Here is a 24529-nt window from a genome sequence, read left to right as displayed (position 1 = left end):
GGGGGGGGTAAAATTCCTGCCCCGACCCCCCCCCCCCCCATAAAAAAGCCTACAAAATGAATTAGATGTAGGTGTTTGTGTTTTGTAACTTAATTTAGTCATTAAATCACTATTTACTTGTAACAGTGATAATGTGACTTTAATAACAACAGCGGTTGTGTTTCATTTTGCGTTGAGAAAGTACAAAATAATACTGTTAGATGAGACGAGATTGCAGCTTTAACGTTAAAGGGAAATAATTTTAAAAGCTTGGTTCTCGTGCTTCTCAAAGTGTATTATGACTTGGGTTTTGCGTAACAATAACCAAGAACCAGTTTAATTAGAAATATTACTCGTTTGATGGCGCTGACGTCAGTTGGTAGTAACCAAAATGGCGGCTGACGTGTCTGAACAAAATTATTTATATTAAAAACATCCAATTTTTCTTTGAAAATTATGGAATGCTAGACTTTCATCGTGTCAGGGCGCAGGTAATATACATTTTGTAAAAAAGGGCTTCGCTGTGATATGTGCACTTAAAAGTTGAGGTAATTGTTTGAATTTTCTCTACCAATTTTTCACCGTCAATGATTCAATCGCCGAATCGGATGCAGGATTAGGGACTTTGGTATTTGGCCTTGAGCTTTAGCTTTACTGCTTCAGTGAGTTTTGCATTTGGATAAAAATATCAAGAAATAATCTACACAAATGGTTGTGTTATTGGTGAATAGAACTTAGAAGTGCATGTTCAAACAATTTTGAGAGATGTAAAATATCTCATTCAGTGATTCACCAGGATCCGTTCAAGAGGTTGTGTAATTATTTATTATTGTAGTAGAAATTTTTAAAATGGAAAGTTGTCTATGATCTCCTTACCCTTTTGATGTAATTAGTCAAGTATGGTATGAATGCATTTCGGCATGATGATCATGAGTTCGATGTGTACCCCCTTTCAGTGGTTAGGGTAGTTTTAGGGTTAGGTTTAGTCTTTAGAGCCTTTGATATAGAGGGGTATTGGTTGAACTCTTTCCACATCTGCAGGGCTCGACATAGGATGTAAAATATGGCGTGCTGTTTTATTTAAAAACATATTAGCAGGCCAAAAGAAATATGGCTTGCTAACAAAAAAATATGGCCTGCTGGAAAGAAAGACGGCACAGGGTGAGTGAAGGGTTTGGCACAGTGTGGAAAGTTAGGACCTCTGAGCTGTATTTTAACGCATTATAAAATTTAAACTATAATACAATTACAAGCTCAGCCTCAGCTAAATAGAAGATGACATGGTCATACATGCATCATGTCTCTTACAAAATGACCTCAGATTTTTGGGTCATTTTAGCAGGTGAATTTTTATTTCACCTGTCAGGGCTAGAATTTACAAATGGATATTGCTTTTTCAGTGTTCTCGCTGCTCCATTTAAGCGGGGCACCCCGCCCCGCTATTCCATTTTGCCACCCTCCTTTCACGTTCCCCGCCCTCCTTTATTTTTGAGCGCCCCTCTTTATTTTTCAGCACCTATCTCCGCTATTTCCAAATGCACACTTTTTTTCCACACAAAAAACAACAATCAGTCTGCACACTGGACATTAAAGGGGGTTGGAAAATTGTGAGAACCTGATGTCCTAAAATGCAATTTCTTGCATTCTACAAGTAAAATTCATCATGACAAATTCATGTATATGCATATTAAAATAATAATAATAATTTGCTTTGAGCAGGGATAGGGTTGAGAAATGGGGGGTTGACCCCCAACCCACCACCCTGAACATGCCCCTATTGTTAGTTTTTTTAAATTCCATTTTAAAATTTATGTATTTCTTACAATTTAGATGAACCAGTTGCCAAAGACAAATGTTTTATTTTTAAAATATGTTATTTGTTTTTATGATTTGCAAATGTTGCATCAGTTACTTTTAGTGTTACGTCAGTTACCCATTAATAAAAAATTTCTTGTAGAAAACTTAGTTCTCTTGTTCTAGTGATCATATATTACCTGTGCACTACACATTTCTATATAGACCTGAAAACTTGATGCTTCAGATTCAGAGAATTTTGGCAAGTTCAAAGACATGTCAAATACAAGTTACTTTTTTTGTTGCGTCAGTTACCCACACTTCATTTGTGATTGTAGTTGCACTGAGATTGTATGCAATGAAATTTTATTTTGACATGAATTTGTCACAACATATTTATTTCAATCAAAAACACTCTTAAGAATTTTATTGAATACTTAAAAAAAAAAAAAAAAAAATCAAGACGTTAAAAAATATCTGAATGTTGCGTCAGTTACCGTGGAATTGCCCCTTAAATATAAGATGAATGCAGCTAGGATGTAATGGAACTGGAACACAATTGTTTCTCAACTCCTTCACAAGGCTCGAACTTATTACCTACAGCAATTTTGAAATGTTTTTGCCATGAGCATGCAAAAAGCTCACTGACGGCAATTTTTAGCCTGCCTATGGCAATTTTTAATTGATAACTTTCGATACAAATATTAAAAAAACAAATATAGTTCCTTCAACCGACAACATTAATTTTTATGTCAACAAAAAATCCCATAGGTTAAGTCCTTGACTGACAGCAATTCATATTGCATCTTCGCAAGTAATCTAGCACATTTTTTTAATGTAATATTTTAGGGGACATTCTAGTAACTAAGTGTAATTGTACTCTAATACTCCCTCTCTCTCTCCCCCCCCCCCCCCCCCAAAAAAAAAGCAGAAGAAAAAACCCTTATATTTGTCAATGTTGATGTCGTTTATGATGCTTTCACAAAGTTTATTTTCACTTTTGCTTGACAATAAATGCCTCCATGCAATGCCCAACACTTCTTTGTGTTGACACTTGTAATTAGCGAGCGAGAGAAAGCTGGACAAAGTTAAGTGGTGGTGACCATTTAGCACTTTTCTTGTCTATAAAATGTGTAATGGAGTACATGTGTATGTACACTTATGTATCTGTAGGCCCCCAATAGGCAAGGTTCCAGAAAGAGCGATAATTCGGCCAACCAAGTTAAAATAATTCGAATAGCTCCTTAGATGAACCATTCCAAATCATGCGCCAAAATTACTTTACGAAATTGCACAAACGTTTTTCTTTTGGACTCAATCCATTGGGACATTTTCAAAATTCAATAGCACTACAAATACCCCTGCCCACTACCAACCCTGGTCGGGCTGCATGTGCTCTCTTGCACTTGCAAAGTGTGGGCGGTCCCCTCTCCCACCCCTCCAAACCCCTTTTCTACCTGGGACAAAGGACCCGGTGTAAGTCAACATCTGCACCCATGATAGGCATGCATTACAACAGCTTGCTGAGAATGTGCACGTTAAACCCTATGGCCTGACCTAACTTACTATACTCAAAGGCAAAAGTTATTGTGAATATGGATTGTTTGGAGCAATAAATTTGTGAATGGATTTAGGGATGTAAACCAGAGAAAATGTGCATGAAACAGCTCGAAGAAATGCAACCAAGCAGTTGTTGCAGCGATTGCATGCTTTGTGCAAGAAACGTGGAATATGTTCACCACAAAAGGCCAGACATTTAGTCACAATTCATTGCACGTCTATTCAACATCCACAGAAACACCATATGGCACTTACGGCAACGATATCAACAAAACAACTGGGTCAGGGACTGTCCCCGTAGCGGCCGACCACCTGTGACAACCCCTTGCCAAGACACATAGATCCAGAAATAATATGGGTTAGGTGTAGGTTAAGGTTATGAAAATTGCACAGTAATAATAAAGAGTCATTAATTTTGTCACGGTTAACTTAATTTTTTTTATTTAATCTGCAATAAAATTTGGGTATGGCGCCATACCCATTTTACCCTGCTATCGTATATGAATAGCGTAATATTGCCCCTGCAGTACTATAATGATAATAATAATAATTATTATTATTATATTATTATATATGAATGAATGAATACATATAAATAAATAAAATTATCAGCTGCTGAGAGATTATTTGAAAAAGAAAATAACTACACACCAACTACGGACAGTACACAAACTAACAGTGAGGGCTTCTAACTGGAAACAGTCGGAAGAAACGTGTTATCTGTTTTTGAACCGTCAATGTTCCATTATTGTGACAGATAAGCATAATTAATAACTATCAATCAGTAACAGTACTAACAGTTTAGCTAGTTTCGCAGATCGGTACGGTTAGTAACTTAAATATGGTGACATTCTCAGAAGTATTATTATTATTATTATTATTATAAATTATATATTAGCCACGAACTGTATTACATATAGCAGGCCGTTTAAACATAAACAACTGGAAGCAAATTGCTAGTGCGTCACCATCAACACTCGAAGTGGTGACCAATCGCTATCCGTATATGCTAGTAAAGGTATAGTATATATATACAGGAGGGGGCACAAGCCATATTTTTACGTTCGAAATTTGATAACTGCAAATTAGATGTACATTAATGAGGTCAATTTTATTGACACGACATTGTAATCAGTGTACTAGTAAACAAATAGACACGGCTTCATTTTCTAGTAACACAGGACACTATGTTGTGTTGTAAGCAAAAATGATTGTGCCACAATGTTTTTTGTCTGTGCAGGAACATACCCATCTCCTTGTACAAGCAATTTTTTTTTTTGTGATCCATTTTTCGGGGAACGTGTCTCGACTCCTCACCATAAACGTCGCTCGCCTCCATGTAGACACCCTCTCCATACTGTGTACAGAGCTCCGTAAAAACCAAACAACAAACCAATTAAACAACAAAATAACACACACACACACACACACACACCCCTCATCCCCCAAAATAAAAATAAATAATAATCGCTTGCTCGATTTCCTGCTTAAGCTGTTTTCTGGGGGGGGTTTTTTCCCCAATAATTGTCTGGCAGAGCGTGTCACCCCCTATAAACGTTGCACACCTCAGTCTACACCCCCCCCCCCACCCCCCATGCTAAAATTCCTGCACACACGCCTGCAATGGTCCTGTGTACGATAGCTCCGTAAAAAAAAGAGAAAAAAAGACTATATAATAAAAAAAAAAAAAAAAAAAAAACCAAATAAATAAAACAAATAATAATAATAAACAGAAATCGTGAGTTTATGTTCCAACTATTATTTTATTTCAGCATATTCGCCGTTTGGGGGGGGGGGGGGTCAAGAAATAATATATTTTAAATTATTTTAAAGTCTCTAAGGTGGCCGTGCACTATATATAATTCAAAGGTACTTTACACGGCTGTTGTATATATAGCCTCATCAATACTCTGTTTTGTCGTACGTTTCAGACTCCTCATAAAAGAGTTCCAATTTTTAAAAATGAAGCTGCTCACTGGTTGTCATGGGATTCTCTCAATCATGGTTCAATTAAAATGTTTTGGGTGATAACAGTAGTGAGGTTTGGTATTCCAAATTAATGTAATTGTCATTTATAATCCATATTTAGAGAAATAAGTCCCACTAAGTTTTACTAAATAATAGTAATAATCAGATATGTCACCTAAACAGGGATAGAGCTTAAAAACACTAACATTGGGGGCTTAGTTGGCAGAATATTCATATTTACAAAATAGATTTAACTGCAACATTTTACCCAAAACATTTCACTAGCCATCGGGCATGGCAATAGTATCAATACTAGCCCAACATTAAATATCACTAGCCATGGGAGTGGGGCTACCATAATCTAGAAGATGTGTGTGCATGTTTTTATGTGTTACAGTTTTTCAGGTCATAAAATTAAAATTTGGAAATAAAATACAAAACATATTTATTGTTCAAATGTTCAAACTCTGTTCATATATATATAAAGAATGTCTTGTTATTGCAGGTCTTGAAGATAAACTAAGATGGCTGGTACTCTTAAAGGCAGTTTAGGTCTCAAAAGCAGTCGTAAGTTAAATGTTTTAAAGATTCGTTATGACCCTTTGTCAGAGGAGCTTTTCTGATGCTGATTTGTAATGTAGTCTATTTGTGTGCTCATCTCCAGGGATTTTTTTTAAGTGTCTGTATCCTAGAGCTTTAATTGGATAATTCTTAATCATTGCACAGAGATTTTCCGGAGTAGTCATTACAAAATTATTAAAGATAGAATTTTAAATTATTATTCAAATTAAAATTGATGGGTTACAGGTACTTTATTAACATATAGATATCCAAAAGTGGTTGAGGCATATATATCAACTTACATTGTAGAAAATGTTAAGTTAGTTCTGAAACCTGGTAGTGGAACTGTCCAGGCCGACATATGCCTTTTGTTCATTTACTTTACACTGTACTGTTTAACACCTCATTTTAATATAATTATGAAACATAAATGACATTTGTGTATTGAGAGTTTGAGCTGTTATTGGTCAAATAAAAGTTGGATTTGACAAATATATTTCATTATCAAATAAAAAAATCAGTACTTTACAGAGTGTTCCATTTGGAACTAGACGACAGATGTTTTGACCAAATTTGCTAAATTGTTAATATTTGTTTAAGTCTAGCTTAAACCCAGTGAAATAAATTTTGTTTGCATATTCTGTTTATTTGTAGCACTGGCACCAACATCTGCAAAGCTGACTTCTCAGTACCTTGTTCTGGATCACATGAACAATCACTACAACAAAATTGCAAAAGCCAGACGTAAGATGTTAACAATTATAAACTGTAGTTTACTACGCTATATATTATACCTGTTTGGTTTGATACAGCGCCAGTCTTCTGAAAACGTGTTTACTGTACATGTATACATGTGTAACCCAACTAAAGTCATAAAAATATACCCAACTTACTTTCTTTTTCTGGCACAACTTTCATTTTATGGTGTGTTTGGGTTTTTTCTTTTAAAAAACCCAACAAAAATAATATAAATAAAAGGTTCCTGAAAGCTGAAACATTTTGTTTTATTTTTCGGATCGTGTGGTATTTTTTTATAACACTAACACTGTTAACACTAAATTTGTATAACACTAACACTGTTAAGGAATTTTATGTTAAGTACTTATTAGTGGTAAGCTATTGTTTGAACAAATGGTATGATTCAGTGTGCGATTTTGAGGTAAGTCTAGGAGCCTGAGGCTTGCTTAAATCATATAGGACTCTCTAGCTTGGCTAGCATATGAGCCTGATTGGCTTGTAAAAAATTCTTTGTAAAAATTACATTCATTTTTAGAAATGACATAGTCAACATATATCAAAATCCTGGAAAACCACAGTCTTGAACAGCAATCTTTTTCATGGTTTCATGCAAAACATTTAGTGTGTCTACTGTTCTACTGGAGACAAGTGGTAGGGCTTGCTGGGTTGGTGGTGGTCTCAAGATTTGCAAACAGGGAGTCCTTATGACACTTAAATGTTTTAAACCAAAATCGCACACTGTGATTGTTACTTTAATTATAATCTTTTATTAAACAAGCTGTTTAAAAAACCAGTGTAATTAGAGTTACTCTTTTATAACAATTGGGGCTATTATAATATATTTTTATTGTCTTATTTGATTTACATTTACAGCTGCCATTGATAACCAGCCACCTAAGTCTATGCTATGCAGCCAGAAAGGTAAAATATTAATTACTCAATTGTATGTAGAAATATAGTGTCCATGTGTACAAATATCACTTTATAATCACCCAAAACGTGTTGGTTTCTGTTCATTTTAGTCTGAAATGATCACTGCATTAAGGTCTAATTTGCAATTAAGAACCTTTATGCTAACGTGATGTGTGAAATCACTTTCTGGGTCAGTAGGTCAAAGGACAATGTCTTTTCCATTAGAACTGCCACCGGGAAACTTATACATTGAGGAAATTTTATCAACAATAATAGTTCAACCTCAACCCTTGTTGAAATGTATTAATCAATAGATATGTGGGTGGGTGTTAATAAGCAGAGCTCGAGGTGAACATATTTGAAGGGAGTCATTCCCCTAACTTATATTATAGGGAGCTATTTAAGATATTACATTGATACCATTTAAATTCTGTTTCTGTTCGTGCATAAAATGTCTTTAATGCTACTACAAACACCAGGATAACCAGAAACATATTTGATTTGTCAAAATTAATAATTTATGAAAGAAACTTAAAGTAATTTGAAATGTAAGGGTGAAACAAATATAGGATCAACAGTTTGCATCAAAATATTGTATTATTAGATTGTGTTGATAATTACAGAAAGTTCCATGACAAGTTTTTATTTATTTTAAGGTCATGGTTGATAAAGTGGTATAACCTCTTTAATGTTGTGAATTTCTGTGCACTCGTATAATTGTAATCGTAAATCTTTCAGTTCGTGAACGGAAGCAAAGAGAACAAGTTATTAAGTATGGTCGACCATTGTCAAGTATGTCCATGCGTTCCCTCTCTACCCCTGCTAATGCTAATTACTATACAATGGAGGATGAAACGTGGGTAAGTTAATTGTCGGAGTGAGTAGAAAACCAAATTATCTATTAAACTTTAAAAATTGCAGAAACCCACAGTTAATTTCCAACAAAATATTGATCATTACATGAATTTATTTTGTCACATTAAAATAAAATTCACAGTTGTGGTAGAGCTAGTCCTGTGTATATGTCAGTTAGTAGTTATTTTAGATATAATATATCACTATTAAGGACCACTATTTCTATAATCACATGGATTAAATTGTTGATTCAAATCACTAAAAATAAAATGTGGCTAGGCTTTTTGAAACTATTTTTATATATATACTGTAAGTGTTGGTGTTTATATATATATATATATATACAGTAAGACCTCATTACAACGACCATGTTCGTCCCTAGGTCATTTTGTCGTTACATCGAAATTGCCGGTGTATCGAATTGTCATGAGTTATCTCCATTGCCAAACTAATGTAACAAAAAATACTAATTAATATTAACTGATGACTGAATAGCATTTAACAAATTAATGCATTGCAATTATTAGTAAAAACAACAAATACACGTACATATATTAAATATGTTTTTAAAAAAACATTAAATATATTAAACAAGGAGCATTCACTGTCAGTCTAATCATGACATCTATGATTGGTACCTGTTTCGTTTACAAAATATCATGAAAATAGAATCTTTTACTGTTCGAAGTTAATCCTTTAATTGGTTAACTAAAGGCTTATTTGCAAAATCAATACATGTCTAAAGATTTTGAAGACATTGGTAGCTCAGACAGCATGTAACACAGTCGGCTCACTATGAGGTCAAGGATTCTAAGTGGCTGTGTGTCTACTGCCAATGTGCTACAGTTTCTGTGATTATGTAATGTTATTGCAAAGAGGTGTTTTCAGACGTCTGATGCACGTTTCTTCCTAATTTGTTCTGTTGGTGTCGGAAGGTGTGAATTCCGGTGTAATGAACAGAATAACACTGATGTACGTTTGTTCCCGACAATTTGTGGTCGGATGGTGTAAATGTAGTATCGAGGTCTGACTATATATATATATATATGTATATATATATATATATATATATATATATATATATATATATATATATATATATATATACACACACATATACATATATATATATATACATATATATAGTCAGACCTCGATACTACTACATTATATATATAGTTAAGTTTATACATATATATAGTCAGACCTCGATACTACTACATTATATTATATAGTTAAGTTTATTTTAATAGCAATGTTTATTTTTCTGCATTCTGACCATATATTCTGTTGGTGTGATAGAACTACAATTAAAATTAGATGTTTATTTCAACAGCAGTGTCAATTTTTTATGTTGATATCTATTCAATTTTAGTTTTTTTACCCTCATCAGGGGGAACCAGAAGACGATGAAGACCGATTGGTGTACAACATAATGAAGAGGACCCTGCAGCAAGAGCCCGAGGAGAGTGCTCAGGCAACGTATGGGTCGGACTCACACGACCACGAACACAGAGCAATGGAGGAACACTTCGGCAAAACAGTCAGACACGGGCAGACATCGCTGCTTCGCGAGAACCTCAACAAACTTCAGCGGCCCTGTTCCGCGAGGTCGTCCCGAAGTGTCATGAGCAACGCCTCGAGGACAATCCTAAATCAGGCGAAGAAACCCGGGACGTACGACGGCGATTTGTTGGAGAAGAGAGCTCACGTTTTCACACAGTCAGGGAGGGCTTTCACGCCACGGACTTTGAAGTCCAACAGACAGTCGCGGTTAAAAGAATACAAGTATTACACTCCACCGCCGAAGAAAAACCATGATGGGGACATGGAGAAAGAAGGGATGGGTGATACAGGGGAATCGCCATCCATGCCTCGGCCAAAGCCGAGAAAACTAGGCGACACTCAGAAGGGCGAAATGATGGAGACCACTCTGATGTTTGAGAGTTTACAAAGCCGTGACTACAGCTACCTGAACAAGAAGCGACAGGAAGGCGTACCCACGTTGAATATATCAGTGGACAAAGATCACAAAGAATGGTTGAAAGAACAGGCTAACAAAGCTCATGTGCGGATGAAAAGCGATAAGATGTCCAGCTGTAGAGAAGCTGCTTCTGAGGGCGACACTAACGAGAATGGAAAGACATTTCTTGGCGATGAAAATGTTTTAACATTTGGAAAGTCCTCAAAGTAATTTTTGTTTCAAATGTTTATATAGCTTTTAAATTTTGTAAATTTTTATTACTTACTGTTGATTTTTTAAATTACCTTTGCACAAAAAGTAGTATTGGGAGAATTTGCCGTCATCATTTGAGTCTTGTATTATCTGTTTTATCAGCTACAAACATGTCTGATTGATTATCAGGGGACAATGGAGGAGGGAAAGGGATATTTTTTACTGCCAATTATTTTAGGCTAGGTACAGCCCTGGTTATGAAAATAGTGTTTTTTTTCACTTGTTCCCATACATGTACATTGATTATGATTGGATATTTTTAAATGTTTATTAATTCATCCATTTACATGTAATTTATCAACGAGCAAACAAGTGTGTCAGTCATACAATGTAGTTTCTAATACAAGTACCAATTGCTAAATTACTTTTATCAACTAATTATTATTATTTTGGAATTCAGATCTGCTTTGGATATTCAGATGTGCATATTTAATTATTAAATTTTGTTTTTATTATTATTCTATTTTTAAGATTTGGAAATTAAATGTAGTCTAAAAGTGAAAAAAAAGGAACCCATTAAGTACTCGGTTTTAAGTTTATAAAGATAGAGCCTTGGGTTTAAAAAAAAATGTAAATGGGCCTCTTTCTGGGGGTTTTAGTTTTAGTTTTCAATTCTTATATACATTTAACATCTTTGATGGACATGGTTTTACACAAATTAGTTTGGCTGTAAATATCTTAGTTATTTTAGCATGAATTTGCCATTCCTGTCAGAGCATGTTGTTATTTTTATTTTTATTTTGTTGTTGGTTAGTATTTAATATAATGTTTCAACTATGATCTCATTGTATATTTTGTTGATGAATTTAATTTCTTTATCACATGTTAATTATTTTACCATTGATATGTAAGCATATGAATGTGCACAGAAACACTAAGACATGTTTATATATATATATACAGTGTGTGATTTTGAGGAGGGTCCAGGAGCCTGAGGCTCGCAAAAATTATATAGGACTCTAGCTTTGCTAGCATACGAGCCAACATGGCTCTTAAAAAGTATCTGTAGAAATTACATTGATTCTTCGAAATGACAGTCAACATATATCTCAAAATCCTTGGAAAGCAGTCTTGAATAGCGATCTTTTCCATGGTTTCATGCAAAACATTTAGTGTATCTTCTGTTCTACTGTAGGCGTATGACAGGGCTCGCTGGATTGGTGGTGAGCTCTCAAGATTTGTAAACAAAGATACCTTATGACACTTAAATTGTTTAAACCAAAATCGCACACTGATATATATAAAATGTGAACATGTACTCTTTCAAAAATAACCGGGAATGTTTTGATCAGTATCACAGTGCAATTTGTTATGCAAGTTATAGAGAACACAATTGTAAAGTGTTAAATAGTAAATGCTAATCAATTGTCAGTTGATCAACAACTGTTGCTAAAAACAAAAATTGAAAAGTATTCCCTGCATAATATACAAATAACATAATAAGACTACAGATTCAATTTTGTTTTAAAGACATCTGATTAAATATATACATGGAACATTTTGGTTTCAAAATCTTGATTAGTGATATTTCTGGTGAATTGAACATTGATTAGCAACTACTCTTTTTAATGTTTTAAAATTGTGTAGCGATCTCTGAAACATGTAGCAAATTGTGACGTAATGCTGAACATGATATAGTACCATTTATACAAATTGGTGACCTTAAGCTAAAAACAAAAAAGTAGAATGCATTCACTTTTTTTGACAGATTATTTGACAAAAAGCCATGGAAAAGTCAAAGATTATCCGAGGTGTAAGTAATGCATTTTTTATTTTAAATTTTGACAGTAGGCTTACACTTTATACAAAAACTGCACGTCTTTTTCAACATCCTGCACTTTCTCCTCTTTTGGTTGGTTCATAGGTTCTTTGGAAATACTGTTACTGGACATGTATTTGAATTTGGAATTATTTATCAAGCGTAGATCTTTAATTTATAATATAAAATAAATTGTAATACTAACGTCGTTAGTGTCAGTTGTCTAATATATTGTTAATTATTAACTAATACATTGATGTTGGTAGCTTCAGCATAGTTTTCAAGGACTAGTACCGGTAGTGATTTCAATGTGTGCTTCTGATAATTCCAAATTCAAGTATGACTTGTCATAACTGCATTGCATGACTTTCTAATGTTGAAATTCAAGGTGCTTTTTGGTTTTCTGTTATAAAAGGTGCTTGAATGTATTACGTTTGTTTGAACATGTTTGGTTTCACAGTAATTAGATTTACAAATGTGTCTTTAATTTTCGAAATGGCATGGAATTAATTATAATTACTCATTTGTTTATTTCAGTTTATTAAATAATGATACAATGTACGGTATGTGCCTGTAAGTTCCTACAGGCACAAGACAACATGTGTTGTTATATTTACTTTCTGATTCTTCATAAAATGTTGTTCTTGGCAACTGCTTGTTCTGTATATGTGCTTGCTTCTGATTTTATTTGTTTCAAATGAAATATTGTCTTATAATGCAGTCATGTTTCAAGTCAACATTATTAAAAAAGGATGCTGAATTTCTTGCTGTATCCTAATATATAGAGTTGTCTCCCCTATTTGATTTTAAAAATATAATTGATTAGTACTTAATATATTTTGTTTATATAATTATTTTTGAATGTCCCAGTTAATCTATTACTTGTTTTAGAGGAAATATTTGATGGACATATTAAATTATAAATATATAACTATTTAAATATTAAACCATCTCAAAGAAAAGGTTTTTAAAATCCAGATTATTGATGTGGCTTTTATTTATTATCCAAATTACACTTTGATGTGTTTTATGATCTAATGCCAACATTTTTGTGACACATTGACAGTTGTTAAAGTTTACTTTAAGGATTATATCATTGTTGTAATTAAATTGTTTTATGCATCTTAGACTTCTGTAAATGTTAATAGAAAAAATGAAGTTATTATATGTATATATTTTGTGACTTTTATTTATTTTTATCGAAATTGAATTAAGATTACATATATATCTCTTTTTTGTTTTTGTGAATAAAAACTACTTGTAACAGAGTTTGGGTTGTTTTGCTGTAGAAAGTACAATGTATATATCGGTTTGTGACTAAGTGCATATTCAGCGAGAATTCAGGTAGGTTATAGTATTACTCAAAAATACTTGTAGTTGTACATCTAGTAGTCCTGTTTGGAACTGAAGATAACAGGCTCTTCATTGTCTTTGAAAGGAGACGGCTGTTTCAGAAAAATAGATACTGGTAGCTATATCAATTGAGCTCACTGTGGTGTGATCATCATTGTTTCGGCTTATACACTAGGCCTGTGATTTTGTATTGGCAATATATGGACGTTGTTTCCCAGGTGGTTGTTACTTTATATAGGGTGTTTCAAAATGTTGTTGCATAATTGACATGTGTATCCCAGATAGCATGCTGTTAGTGTTTTTATCATTGGCTATGACTTTAGATTGCACAAAGTCGAGGTGATAAATAATTATGCACAGTGCCTAAATTAAGAATGCTCAATTTAAATACAAAATTGTTTCACCGTGAAACATTTTACCTTGAAATCACTGATCAGAAATGTTAAGCTTTTATTAGATAAAATAACTTTAATTGTATTTCTGAATATATACAACTGAGCTATAAAAAGACCTCACTGTGTTTAGACAAAGCTTTCAACCTATGTCATAGAGGATGGTGTAATGCGCAATGTTCACTTCGATGTAGACAATGTATATTGACTTATTTCATTGATTAATGGAGAACATTATTGTCTCGTCAAATATTACTTTTTGGTGTGTTTTAAAATCATTTCCAAGGAATGCCCCAGTATTTGTAAACCCTTCGATCCAATGTTTTGACAAAGTTGTCATGGCACACTCACATGAAACTACTGAAAACAAATCTGTTTAAAAATATTGAGAAATTTCAGATCCGTGTTTTTATACACGCATAAATCTAAATACAATGTATACAGTGTTTTTGATGCACTTATCGGTATTATTTTGTTAAATAACCAAAAAATAAATATTCATCACAAATGTTAGGTGTAAACCTTTATTCCATATATTATACCAACCTCTGTTATGTAGGTTGAAGGGCTTGTTAGAAAAAAAAAAAAAATCTATTTTTCCCACATTAGTGAGATCTAAAGCACAATTGGCCTACTGTCGTTTTGGTCACATATTGGCTGTCAACAGCAGCAGTTAATTACTAGTTAACCAACATTGGGTGGTCTGTGAATTTCAGGTTGCATAGTACCAAAGAAGAGAGTACCGTGTCAAAGTTTGACATGCACCGTCAAATATTTACGGAGTAAAAGCAGCTGTGGGTGTGATTGGTAGTAATATGTGACATTGATTATTTGTGCAAATACTATTATCCATTGACAATAAATAAATACACTTTTATTTGTTATACAGTTGTTATGCAGTATATACCAGAGGTTGAAACTAATGTGGGGTACCTCCAAAAATGGAACTGCAATTTTCAGCAAAAATGACGGTTGCTATTAAAAACATAAATTAAATCTCTTAAATGATACGTGACCCCCCATTTTCTTGCAGCTAGATTAGATGTGAGGTGCCACACTTGCTATTGCTGTACTTCCTGGGTGTGTTGAAACGCTGCTTATATCAGTTTTATTAGTAAACGTTAACATTATCGGCAATAGGAATTAATTTGGTCTAATGGAACCTTCAGCTGACAGCAATTTAATACCATACTCTGGGCCCATATTTTCAGAGCTATCTTGGTGCCACAAAGTTGTAAAACAATGACGTCACTATGTCATGTGCCATATCATGTGCCATAGTCATGTCATAGCCTACAATGGTTTTATGATTTCGTAGCACTAAGATATCTTCGAAGATATGGGCTCTGGTAAATATTAAAACTGCTGTCTCAGATCAATTTTTCAGCTGTTTTTGGTTGGCTCTGTTGATTGCTGCTTTAACCCAATTAACAATGAGTCATTGTGTTGATGCCATCTGGGATGTAGACATCCAGTACTGATAACAGTTTGTTTTTGTTGAACCACTTGAGCACATTGAATAATTAATCGGCTATTGGATGTCAAATATTTCTAAGTTTTGACCTGAAATCTTAAGATAAAACCAGCTACATTTTCTTTTATATTCACTTTACTACTACTAAATACTACAGACAGGACAACACATACCACAGTATTCCATATACCAGTCGTGCGACTAGTTGGGACCGGGAAAAAACTCATTGGGTCCACTGAGGTGGTTTGATCCCATTACCTGAGCACCTAAGGCGAGCACTCTACCAACTGAATTAAATCCCATCCCATGGTACTGGTATCGTAGAAAGAATTGCTTTGTTTGTTTGTTTGTATAGTTATACACAATCTCTTGGCCTTTATTTCATGACTAAATGTTATTCTTTCTTTTTTTTAGTGAAGAAGAACAGCTGTATGTTAAATTTGCTCAGGATATTACAAAAGATGTCCTAAACAGTGGAATCTGCTCGGACAAGTGAGAAAATAATAAATAAATTAAACAAAAGTGTGTATAGTCAGCCCAACTAAAACATGTAAGAGACCAAAGCTTGAATTGAAATGTTAGCTTCCGGGTGTTGAACAGGTATTACAGTGTGTGTTGTTCCCACTTGAGTACCACTTTCATGATTTCTGCCAGAAATAAATTTTTGGCTATGGCGCTATGGAATTGAGTATTTACAGTGTTTGTGCTGAATGCAACCACAGTTGACAGGGAGTATGGGGAGCCTCCCCCAGAAAGAAAATGGGTTAGGTTTAGGGTTAAGAAATTCATATAGTAATGATAAGAGTCATTGATTTTGTCAAAAGGTTAACTTTTTAAAAATAATATCTACAAACATATTTGGGAATGGCGCCATACCTGTTTTACCCTCTGGCAGAAACCCTGACTTTGCAGATTATTTTTTTGTGTAGAGAAATGTTTTCTGTGAACACAAAGCCTTCAGAAGTCTGTAATTCAGTAACATGCATTGTCCTTTTCTTCAAATTTTTCATTGTCTACGAGAGAATAAAGGCATGATGTCACAGCTGGGTGTAATATCTGTTTAACAGATGATTGGGAATGTTTGTAGCCTTATTTAATTTAAATCATGTGAATAAGAATATAAGCATTACTCATTATTAATAAACATAATTACTCATTAACTTAATAACCTGTCATTTCAGCACTAAGAAAGGGGTTATCAAACGTGCAAAATGACATCCAGTTTGTGTTATTACAAGCACTTGGACAATGAGAAACATACTAAATATACAGACATTGATGTGTTCAAAATTTAAAAAATGTATTTCAAACACATGTACAGTGAAACTCGTCTAAACCGTACATGCTCGGGACCAAGTAAAATGTCCGATTTTAAGAGGTATCCGGCTAACATGTTACAAAGGCAGCAAACTCCGGACTATCCCTGTACTTGAATATAGGCATGTTAGCAGAGTATAGCAGTTCCAGTATATGCAATATATTTTGTCCGAATGTCATTGGAACATGAATTTCATTATTATTTTGTAGATATTGTTCTATTATTGGCTTCTTTCACTGAACGAAATCTACTATTAAAAACATTATTGTAAAATTGATGAAATGTTTTACCGTTTCTTTACAGGGTATTGCAACAGATGTTTGACAGACATCTACAAAAGAATCAGCATGTCCTGAAAATGGTAATATTATTTACAACATCCTCGTTTCACATTTTCAAACCATTGCCAAAATTCTTGTGCCCTAATATAGAACTTTGCATATGATCTCAAGTATCATCATTGTTTTAACAACTGTTTACTTATTTTTCTCCCCCTACAGCAATGTAACTTCATCAAGTAAAGTGAAAAATGTTTATTATGGCTGGAGGCTGCTGAATGAATCTCTAAATGATTTAGGAGTTAAGATGGCCTCCTATAATGAGTGATTACTTATTAATGGTGGGTGTTTGGGCATGTTTAACATTTCGTATTGATGTTATTAAGTAATTCATTTATATACATGACACCCACTAGCCCATGTATTTTCGTGCTACTGTGTTATTAAGCATCAATTCAATCATTCATTCATCCATTAAAACGTTATTGTTTTTTTTGTTTCTTGCAGACCAGGATGCGTACAATCCTGTCGAAGCTGAGGATAGACTTGGGCATCAGAAGAGACAGTGTTGGTGTTGGTAATGATCTGGGGAGCGAGATGACAACGGTGTCCTCACTGGAACATCACGACATGCTCCATGTTGACAGTGGAACGAATGCGATAAAGGGGAACGACCGTGAGCACAGCGAGACCTCATCTACATCGTACAAGTTTGACGAGACCACCGAGATCGTTAGCACAGTGAGGTCACAGAGAAACGATGACGAGCTGGACGGACTGAGCACAGGTCAGGCTCTGGAGCAGTATCAGATGGATATCACTAGAGCCGACAACGAGAGCAGAAGTGAGGCAGACATAGGTGAAAACGCTATGGGTGACAGAATGGTGAATGGCCATGTGGCAGATTTGAAATCTCGTGGAGACCTGCATCTGGCAGATTCTGATGAGGAGATCTTAACACCCACAAACTCGCAAAACGGAACACCATGGCACTCGGTGCATGTAACCCCCTCAACCTCCTCGCATTCGATGCACGGAACACCCATGCATTCGGTGTCGACAACACCCACTCGTGGACCGAGACCACGTCCTCGAGATAGAAGGCATGCTGCTAGAGGGAAGAAAGATGCTGCTGCTGATGACGAATGCTCCAGCGTGAAGGGTTCTGAAGCCTCGATCTGCACAAGTGATCAGAAGATCAATATAGAACCTCACACGAATGATACATTGGCCAAACTGGTGGATTCACCCAAACAGGTGGATTCGGCCACCAATGTGACAAGACCACGTGCTCGCGCCAGGAGGCATCACTCACGAGAAGACAGCCTTTCAGCTGCAGAGGAAGAACTGTCTCATCACGTCAGAGGTTCTGAACCACCAAACTCTAGAAATGTGAAGCTGAACGCAAAAAACAACGATGGACATGAGTTGATTCAACAAGAATATTCTTCACCGAAGCTTGCAGACAAACTACACACAAGTTTGTCCATTCATGACTCTCAGTCCAAGCAAAACCAGGACATTGTATGTAAGTCCATGAAACATGATGCAGAAGGGGATCACGAGTCGGTTACAACCAAGGAGGAGCATGAGCAAGATGATTACGATGATGATTACGAAGATGATTATGATGCTGATGAAGATGATGCACATGGTGACACAACTCACAGAACATCAGATGATGACTTTTAGAAATCAGTATTGGTTCCTGTCATGTGATATTTTTTGCCTGTTTGCATTTGTTTATATCAGGTGATATTTTTAGATGTCTGCATTTGTTAAAGGATCACACCCTAGTTTTAACCCGTAAAAAAAATGGACATAAAGTTTACTTAATTTACAAACCTGTAACTCATTTGGATAAAGTTACAATAGAGTGAAAGATGAGTCTGTGATGTTAAAACGGAAAATATCCTTAAAAATAGACCAGAACTCAAATCAATAAGCCGCTACTTCTCGGACGCACGTTTTAAAATATGAAAAATGCATTTTTGGGTATTAGAAACACCAGGATGACCAAAAACACTTCGGTTCCATGGAAATGGATAATCTAAAGAATAAAATATAAGTAATGTTTGATTTCAGTTATTATAAATGGCTCTAATAGTGACAAATATGCTACAGTGTTTAAAAACTAGGGTCTGTCCCTTTAATGTGATATGATACTTTTACAAGTCTGTGTTTGTTAGTGTCATATGATACTTTTACAAGTCTGTGTTTGTTAGTGTCATATGATACTTTTACATGTCTGTGTTTGTTAGTGTCATATGATACTTTTACATGTCTGTGTTTGTTAGTGTCATATGATACTTTTACAAGTCTGTGTTTGTTAGTGTCATATGATACTTTTACACGTCTGTGTTTGTTAGTGTCATATGATACTTTTACACGTCTGTGTTTGTTAGTGTCATATGATACTTTTACAAGTCTGTGTTTGTTAGTGTCATATGATACTTTTACATGTCTGTGTTTGTTAGTGTCATATGATACTTTTACAAGTCTGTATTTGTTAGTGTCATATGATACTTTTACAAGTCTGTGTTTGTTAGTGTCATATGATACTTTTATAGGCCCTAAATTAGACGGCAAAATGATGGGGATATTTTCACCAAAAGTCATCTCTGGTGACTAAATGACTAAATTATGAGATGTCTTTTTTAAAGTTGAAGTAATATTTTGGACCTAATCCAATTTCAAAAAAAAAATAACACAACGAATGTCAAGATACTGACTTGTTTGGTGTCTATTTACTTTGGCATGAGACTGTACATTGCAGTTGACTGGTTCTTGGCTATATTCATTTCAGTAATGCCAGAAAATACTAATTATTACTTTCATTTTAACATAATGACACATTAATTAATTATCAATTACTTAAAACTGTTGCATTTTGAATTAAAATATTCAACTGCTTTGCTTGACGAAACACCGATAAATGTTCACTTAGGCTATTTTTATCAAACATCTCCCATTTCTGCTGGTAAGACAAAAGTCACTTCTACTTTAACAGTTCTAGATTAGGGCCTGCTTTTAGCTGTTTGAATTTAATGTCATGTGATATTTTTGCTGTCTGTATTTGTTTATATTTATGTCATAAGATATATTTACCTGTCTGCATTTGTTAATGTTATGTGATATTTTTAGCTGTCTGGATTGTTAAATTAAATGTAATATTTTTAGCTGTCTGCATTTGTTAATGTCATGTTTTGATATTTTTATGCCTCAAACTGCTCATTTTAATCCGTCCATGCTGATCTCAACAAAATACTTTTAACTTTTTTTTAAGCATTCAAGGTTGATAACTGAAAATGTCATAAATGCTTTAAATATGTAGATTATTTTGATATCAAATATTTGTTAAAGTAAACTAACCTGTGGGTAGAATTTATTGATCTTATTGAAATATAGGATGAGTAATTGAGATCTGAATAGGTTGAAGAGGAATTAAAATTTGTATGAAGAATATTCAGTACAACTTTAAAACATATACATGTATATTTATCATCCATTAAAGGCTTTTGTAGGAGATATCGCGTGCACTATAATTTGCAATATTTTCACAGGAGATATCGCGTGCACTATAATTTGCAATATTTTCCTAGGAGATATCGCTTCTTATAAACTTGATTGGTCAAATTTTAATCACAAGACATTATTTTGTTACATCACTGTGTATGTTTCAGCGTTAACATATTATTAGTGACGTCACACCACTGTCGTTCTGTTAGTTAACAAATCTACCGCTGCCAAATATAGTGACATTCAACCCACATTACTGACATTGTTTACAATTGTTGCAATGAAAAGAATGATAATGGATGATAATAATATACATGTATGTATGTACATAGATATATATGAAAGGTCCAGAGGAATAACCTATGATGTCACACTTTTGGTATATTGAGATAATTTCATTTTAAAGTTTACAACTTTGTAGTAAAGCAATCATGAAATATTTATACATAAGCATGCATGTTTTACCAACAACCCTTAATGGCCTACCATAATTGTACATTTTTATTTTATTGTGTTACTGTGACCTTGACAAACATGACCTTGATAACATTGACTCTCTGTCTGAATATCACGTTATTCCATTGTATTATATATTTTTGATAATTATAAATATGACGTCTGATTCACAATGACTCCACATTTTTATGTTTGTTTAACTATTTACCATATGTAATAACTAACTCGACGAAAAATAAGGTGAATAACTATTACCTGTTAAAAGTATGCCTGTGTGACCTATTTTGACATAACTTAAGTGATTTCTTCATAGCTAGTATGGCTTTTCCTAAATGCATTTTAAATACACTTAAATACACTTATACCGTGTGAATTAGTATGTTATATTACTGCAGTAGTTTGCAGTTAAAAAGTTCATATTCTAAATATGGGTAAGAGCACATCATCGACAAATATGTCAAAAGTGGAAATTGTAGATTATTCCCTTGGACCATAATTATATAAGTGTGTCACTCAGTCTGGTCAGAAATAAATCTAACTTTTGAGTATTATTCTGTTGTGATAGAAAGTGCGTATTAATTATTCTGTCTCAGTGTGTGTGTTTTTACTTTCATAATTATTTTAATAAATGTAATGTAATAAATAAATGATTAAATAAACCATCTGGCAACTGAACATGTGTATAGATGCTCTTTGCGGGCCCGGATGCAGGATTTCTGAAGGGAGTGGGGGGTTCAAATGTTATGACTGATCTCTCCTTTTACACAGAACAGTTAATATAATCACGTTTCCCCTTAAAGGTTTCCCCATAAAGGTTATTGTCGGTTTTCAAATGGAGGGGGGGTGGGGGTATTTGTACATTCTTATTGATAGCAGTTCAATTCAGCCAGACCAAGCAGAAAAGCGTCCGGCAAACTGGTTTATGCAATTCATGTTATAATGAATGATTTGTTAAATCAAAATCTAGGTCATTAACCTCGATTGTGGGTGGGGCCCATGCTGACACTTGAATACCAGCTGCTATGAATGTTTACTTTTGTTTGATGAATTCTAAAAATGTTCATAAAAATGGTATTAAACTGAAAGTTGTGTAGTATTCTCTATATATAATATTAAGTCATCAGTATTACTACATTAAGTACCATTTCACCATTTCAATATAGATAAATTACACCAAATTTATGCATAAAACATTTGTTGTACATATTCTAGTTGTTAGAGAATACTTGTTAATTAGAGAAATCTTTCAGTACCAGTATATATTTTATTTATATGCAGAATGATAAAATGTGTACATTAATGGACTGTGATCAATATGTTTATAGTGTGTTATTCCTCTGTTCTGTCTATCAATATTTATTTTAAATATAAACTATTATTTTAATTCTGTTTTCAAGCAGATTGTGAAATTTCTGTCCTTGTTAAAACCATTAAATAACAATGTTACACCATTAAAATGTAGTGCCTTTTGTTATACTGACTTAAAACTTCTGTTACGACTGTGCCTTTTCAGTGATAGACATACTGCTTGTTTTTGTTATTTAACACACAATTTTTGCTGCAAACCACAACTGATAATTATTATACATACATTTGATGATTTAATGACTGCCAGATTTTTATGTTATATGTATATTGCTGTGATATTTTAAGATAAACCTTTTTTAACCATTGTAGCTGAAATAGTTACAAAATAAAACTAATACACAAAAAACCTCACATTTATGCATTGTGTGAATTTAACATGGGGAAGCAGATCCCTAACAGTTATGTTTATAGGCTGTTTAGCAAAAACTAGTTAGACCCATAAGCGTACGAGACAGAGGGGTGGGCAGGAAGGGCAATTGCCCCCTGGTGATAGAGCAAAACCTCAAATTCTGCAAAAATTATAGACATATTCAGCAAAAGTGTGTTACTCTGAGACCTTTTCACCATGTATTTCCATCATTGTACACTCAAAATTAGTTGTAATCCATGTAAAAAATGCGTAGTGATTCGTTTGCAACCCTATTTTGGCAGTAATGTTAATACGAAAAGCTGTTATCCAGATTCAGGCATTTTCTTTAAATTCGGGCAAAGGGCAGCCTGCCCTCCTACAAAAATGGGAGCCTATGGTTAGACCTACAAAGATAAAAATAATAATATGTGAATGGAAAAATATATATTCATTGTCTGGCATGATATCAAATTTCTATGCTCATAGGCCTACCGATTTCAACATGTTTCTCAAAGAACGCTTGATTTGTGGACTGCTATAAAAAGTAGCACATTAAAAACATTGAAACATTGAAAAATAAGAGAAAAGCCCAACATTTCCCATAAATTGTACATGATATGGTGCAACAGAAACATATATACTGCTGTTCTTAGCTTTACCTATTGACATGTTTGGAGCATTTCCTTTTAAATTAATTGTGAATGAATCTTCACTTAATAATCTGTGCAATGATTTTGATTCTGTTATACCTAGTTTGTACTACTGATCTTAATAAATTGTTTCCGTCCATTATTATTATTGTTGTTGTTGATTTGAGAGAGAGAGAGAGAGAGAGAGAGAGAGAGAGAGAGAGAGAGAGAGAGAGAGAGAGAGAGAGAGAAAGAGAGAGAGAGAGAGAGAGAGAGAGAGAGAGAGAGAGAGAGAGAGAGAGAGAGAGAGAGAGAGAGAGAGAGAGATTGACTGGGTGGGGGAATGAACCTCGTGCCCCTCCCCGCTACACCACTGTATTCCTCTACTAAACACTTGATTTTTCGGAGAATTTCGGAGTGAGATTGGTGCACCTCCAAACCCTATTGGATCCCCGCTGGCATTCCTTCGGGAGCACTAGTTCGTATGGTTAAATTCATGAAATAAAACTGAATTGACACAAATAATGGACTAAACTGAATTAACCTTGCATACATTTCTTGTAGTCATAGGAGTCATGTCCCCCCCCCCCCCCCCCCCCCCCCCAATCACGCCTCTTTTTGTCTCCCAATCACGCCCCCCCCCCCCCCCAACATATTTATGTGTGCCTGTCGCCCCATGACATGACCATGTGGGTGCCTCCTCCAATATATAACCCTGCCTACACACTTCACCTACTTCATCGGTCCTGATAAACAAACGACAGTGGCGAATCTAGGGGGTCCCCCGGTGACTGCTCCCCCCCCCCCCCCCTAAATTTTGCGATAATTATATTTTTATTTATGTACGTTAGAGAATCAGAAATCCTTTCTGAAACGTTTATGTCCTTCGGCCACGTCATTGTCCCTCTCATGCAAATAGTTTTCTGGAGCCGCCACTGAACGAACGAACAATCAAACACTCACCTCTATTGATATAGCAACTCGACATTTGAAGAAAACCATGCAACAACAGCACAGTAGTTAGCTGTAAT

At 34.5% G+C, this 24529-nt stretch overlaps 1 protein-coding gene across 2 annotated transcripts; it reads left to right on the top strand.

The window, feature by feature from the left end:
• The first annotated feature begins 343 nt into the window (after positions 1-343).
• LOC121370303 lies at positions 344-23661 on the top strand. 2 transcript variants are annotated; one of them, XM_041495443.1, is made up of 10 exons: positions 344-470; positions 5807-5868; positions 6517-6606; positions 7474-7521; positions 8251-8372; positions 9761-10557; positions 12312-12356; positions 15996-16073; positions 17203-17260; positions 17685-23661. In XM_041495443.1, the coding sequence occupies exons 2-10, from the start codon at positions 5826-5828 to the stop codon at positions 18867-18869; spliced, it is 2466 nt and encodes an 821-aa protein (XP_041351377.1). In that variant the 5' UTR covers positions 344-470; positions 5807-5825; the 3' UTR covers positions 18870-23661. The 2 variants fall into 2 exon arrangements, with proteins under 2 accessions (XP_041351377.1, XP_041351376.1); XM_041495442.1 differs by having other exon boundaries at positions 9743-10557.
• The last annotated feature ends 868 nt before the right edge of the window (positions 23662-24529 follow it).

The sequence above is a fragment of the Gigantopelta aegis genome, chromosome 4 (assembly GCF_016097555.1).
Source record: "Gigantopelta aegis isolate Gae_Host chromosome 4, Gae_host_genome, whole genome shotgun sequence".
NCBI classification, from domain to species: domain Eukaryota; kingdom Metazoa; phylum Mollusca; class Gastropoda; order Neomphalida; family Peltospiridae; genus Gigantopelta; species Gigantopelta aegis.
Note: the sequence above shows the minus strand (reverse complement) of the source record. Positions and strands in the feature narration are given on the sequence as shown.

Coding starts and splice junctions, on each gene's coding strand:
- LOC121370303 (XM_041495442.1), top strand. CDS start 5,826: ATGGCTGGTACTCTTAAAGGCAGTTTAGGTCTCAAAAGCAGTC. Junction 7,522..8,250: donor TATGCTATGCAGCCAGAAAG/GTAAAATATTAA, acceptor TAAATCTTTCAG/TTCGTGAACGGAAGCAAAGA. Junction 8,373..9,742: donor CAATGGAGGATGAAACGTGG/GTAAGTTAATTG, acceptor ATTCAATTTTAG/TTTTTTTACCCTCATCAGGG.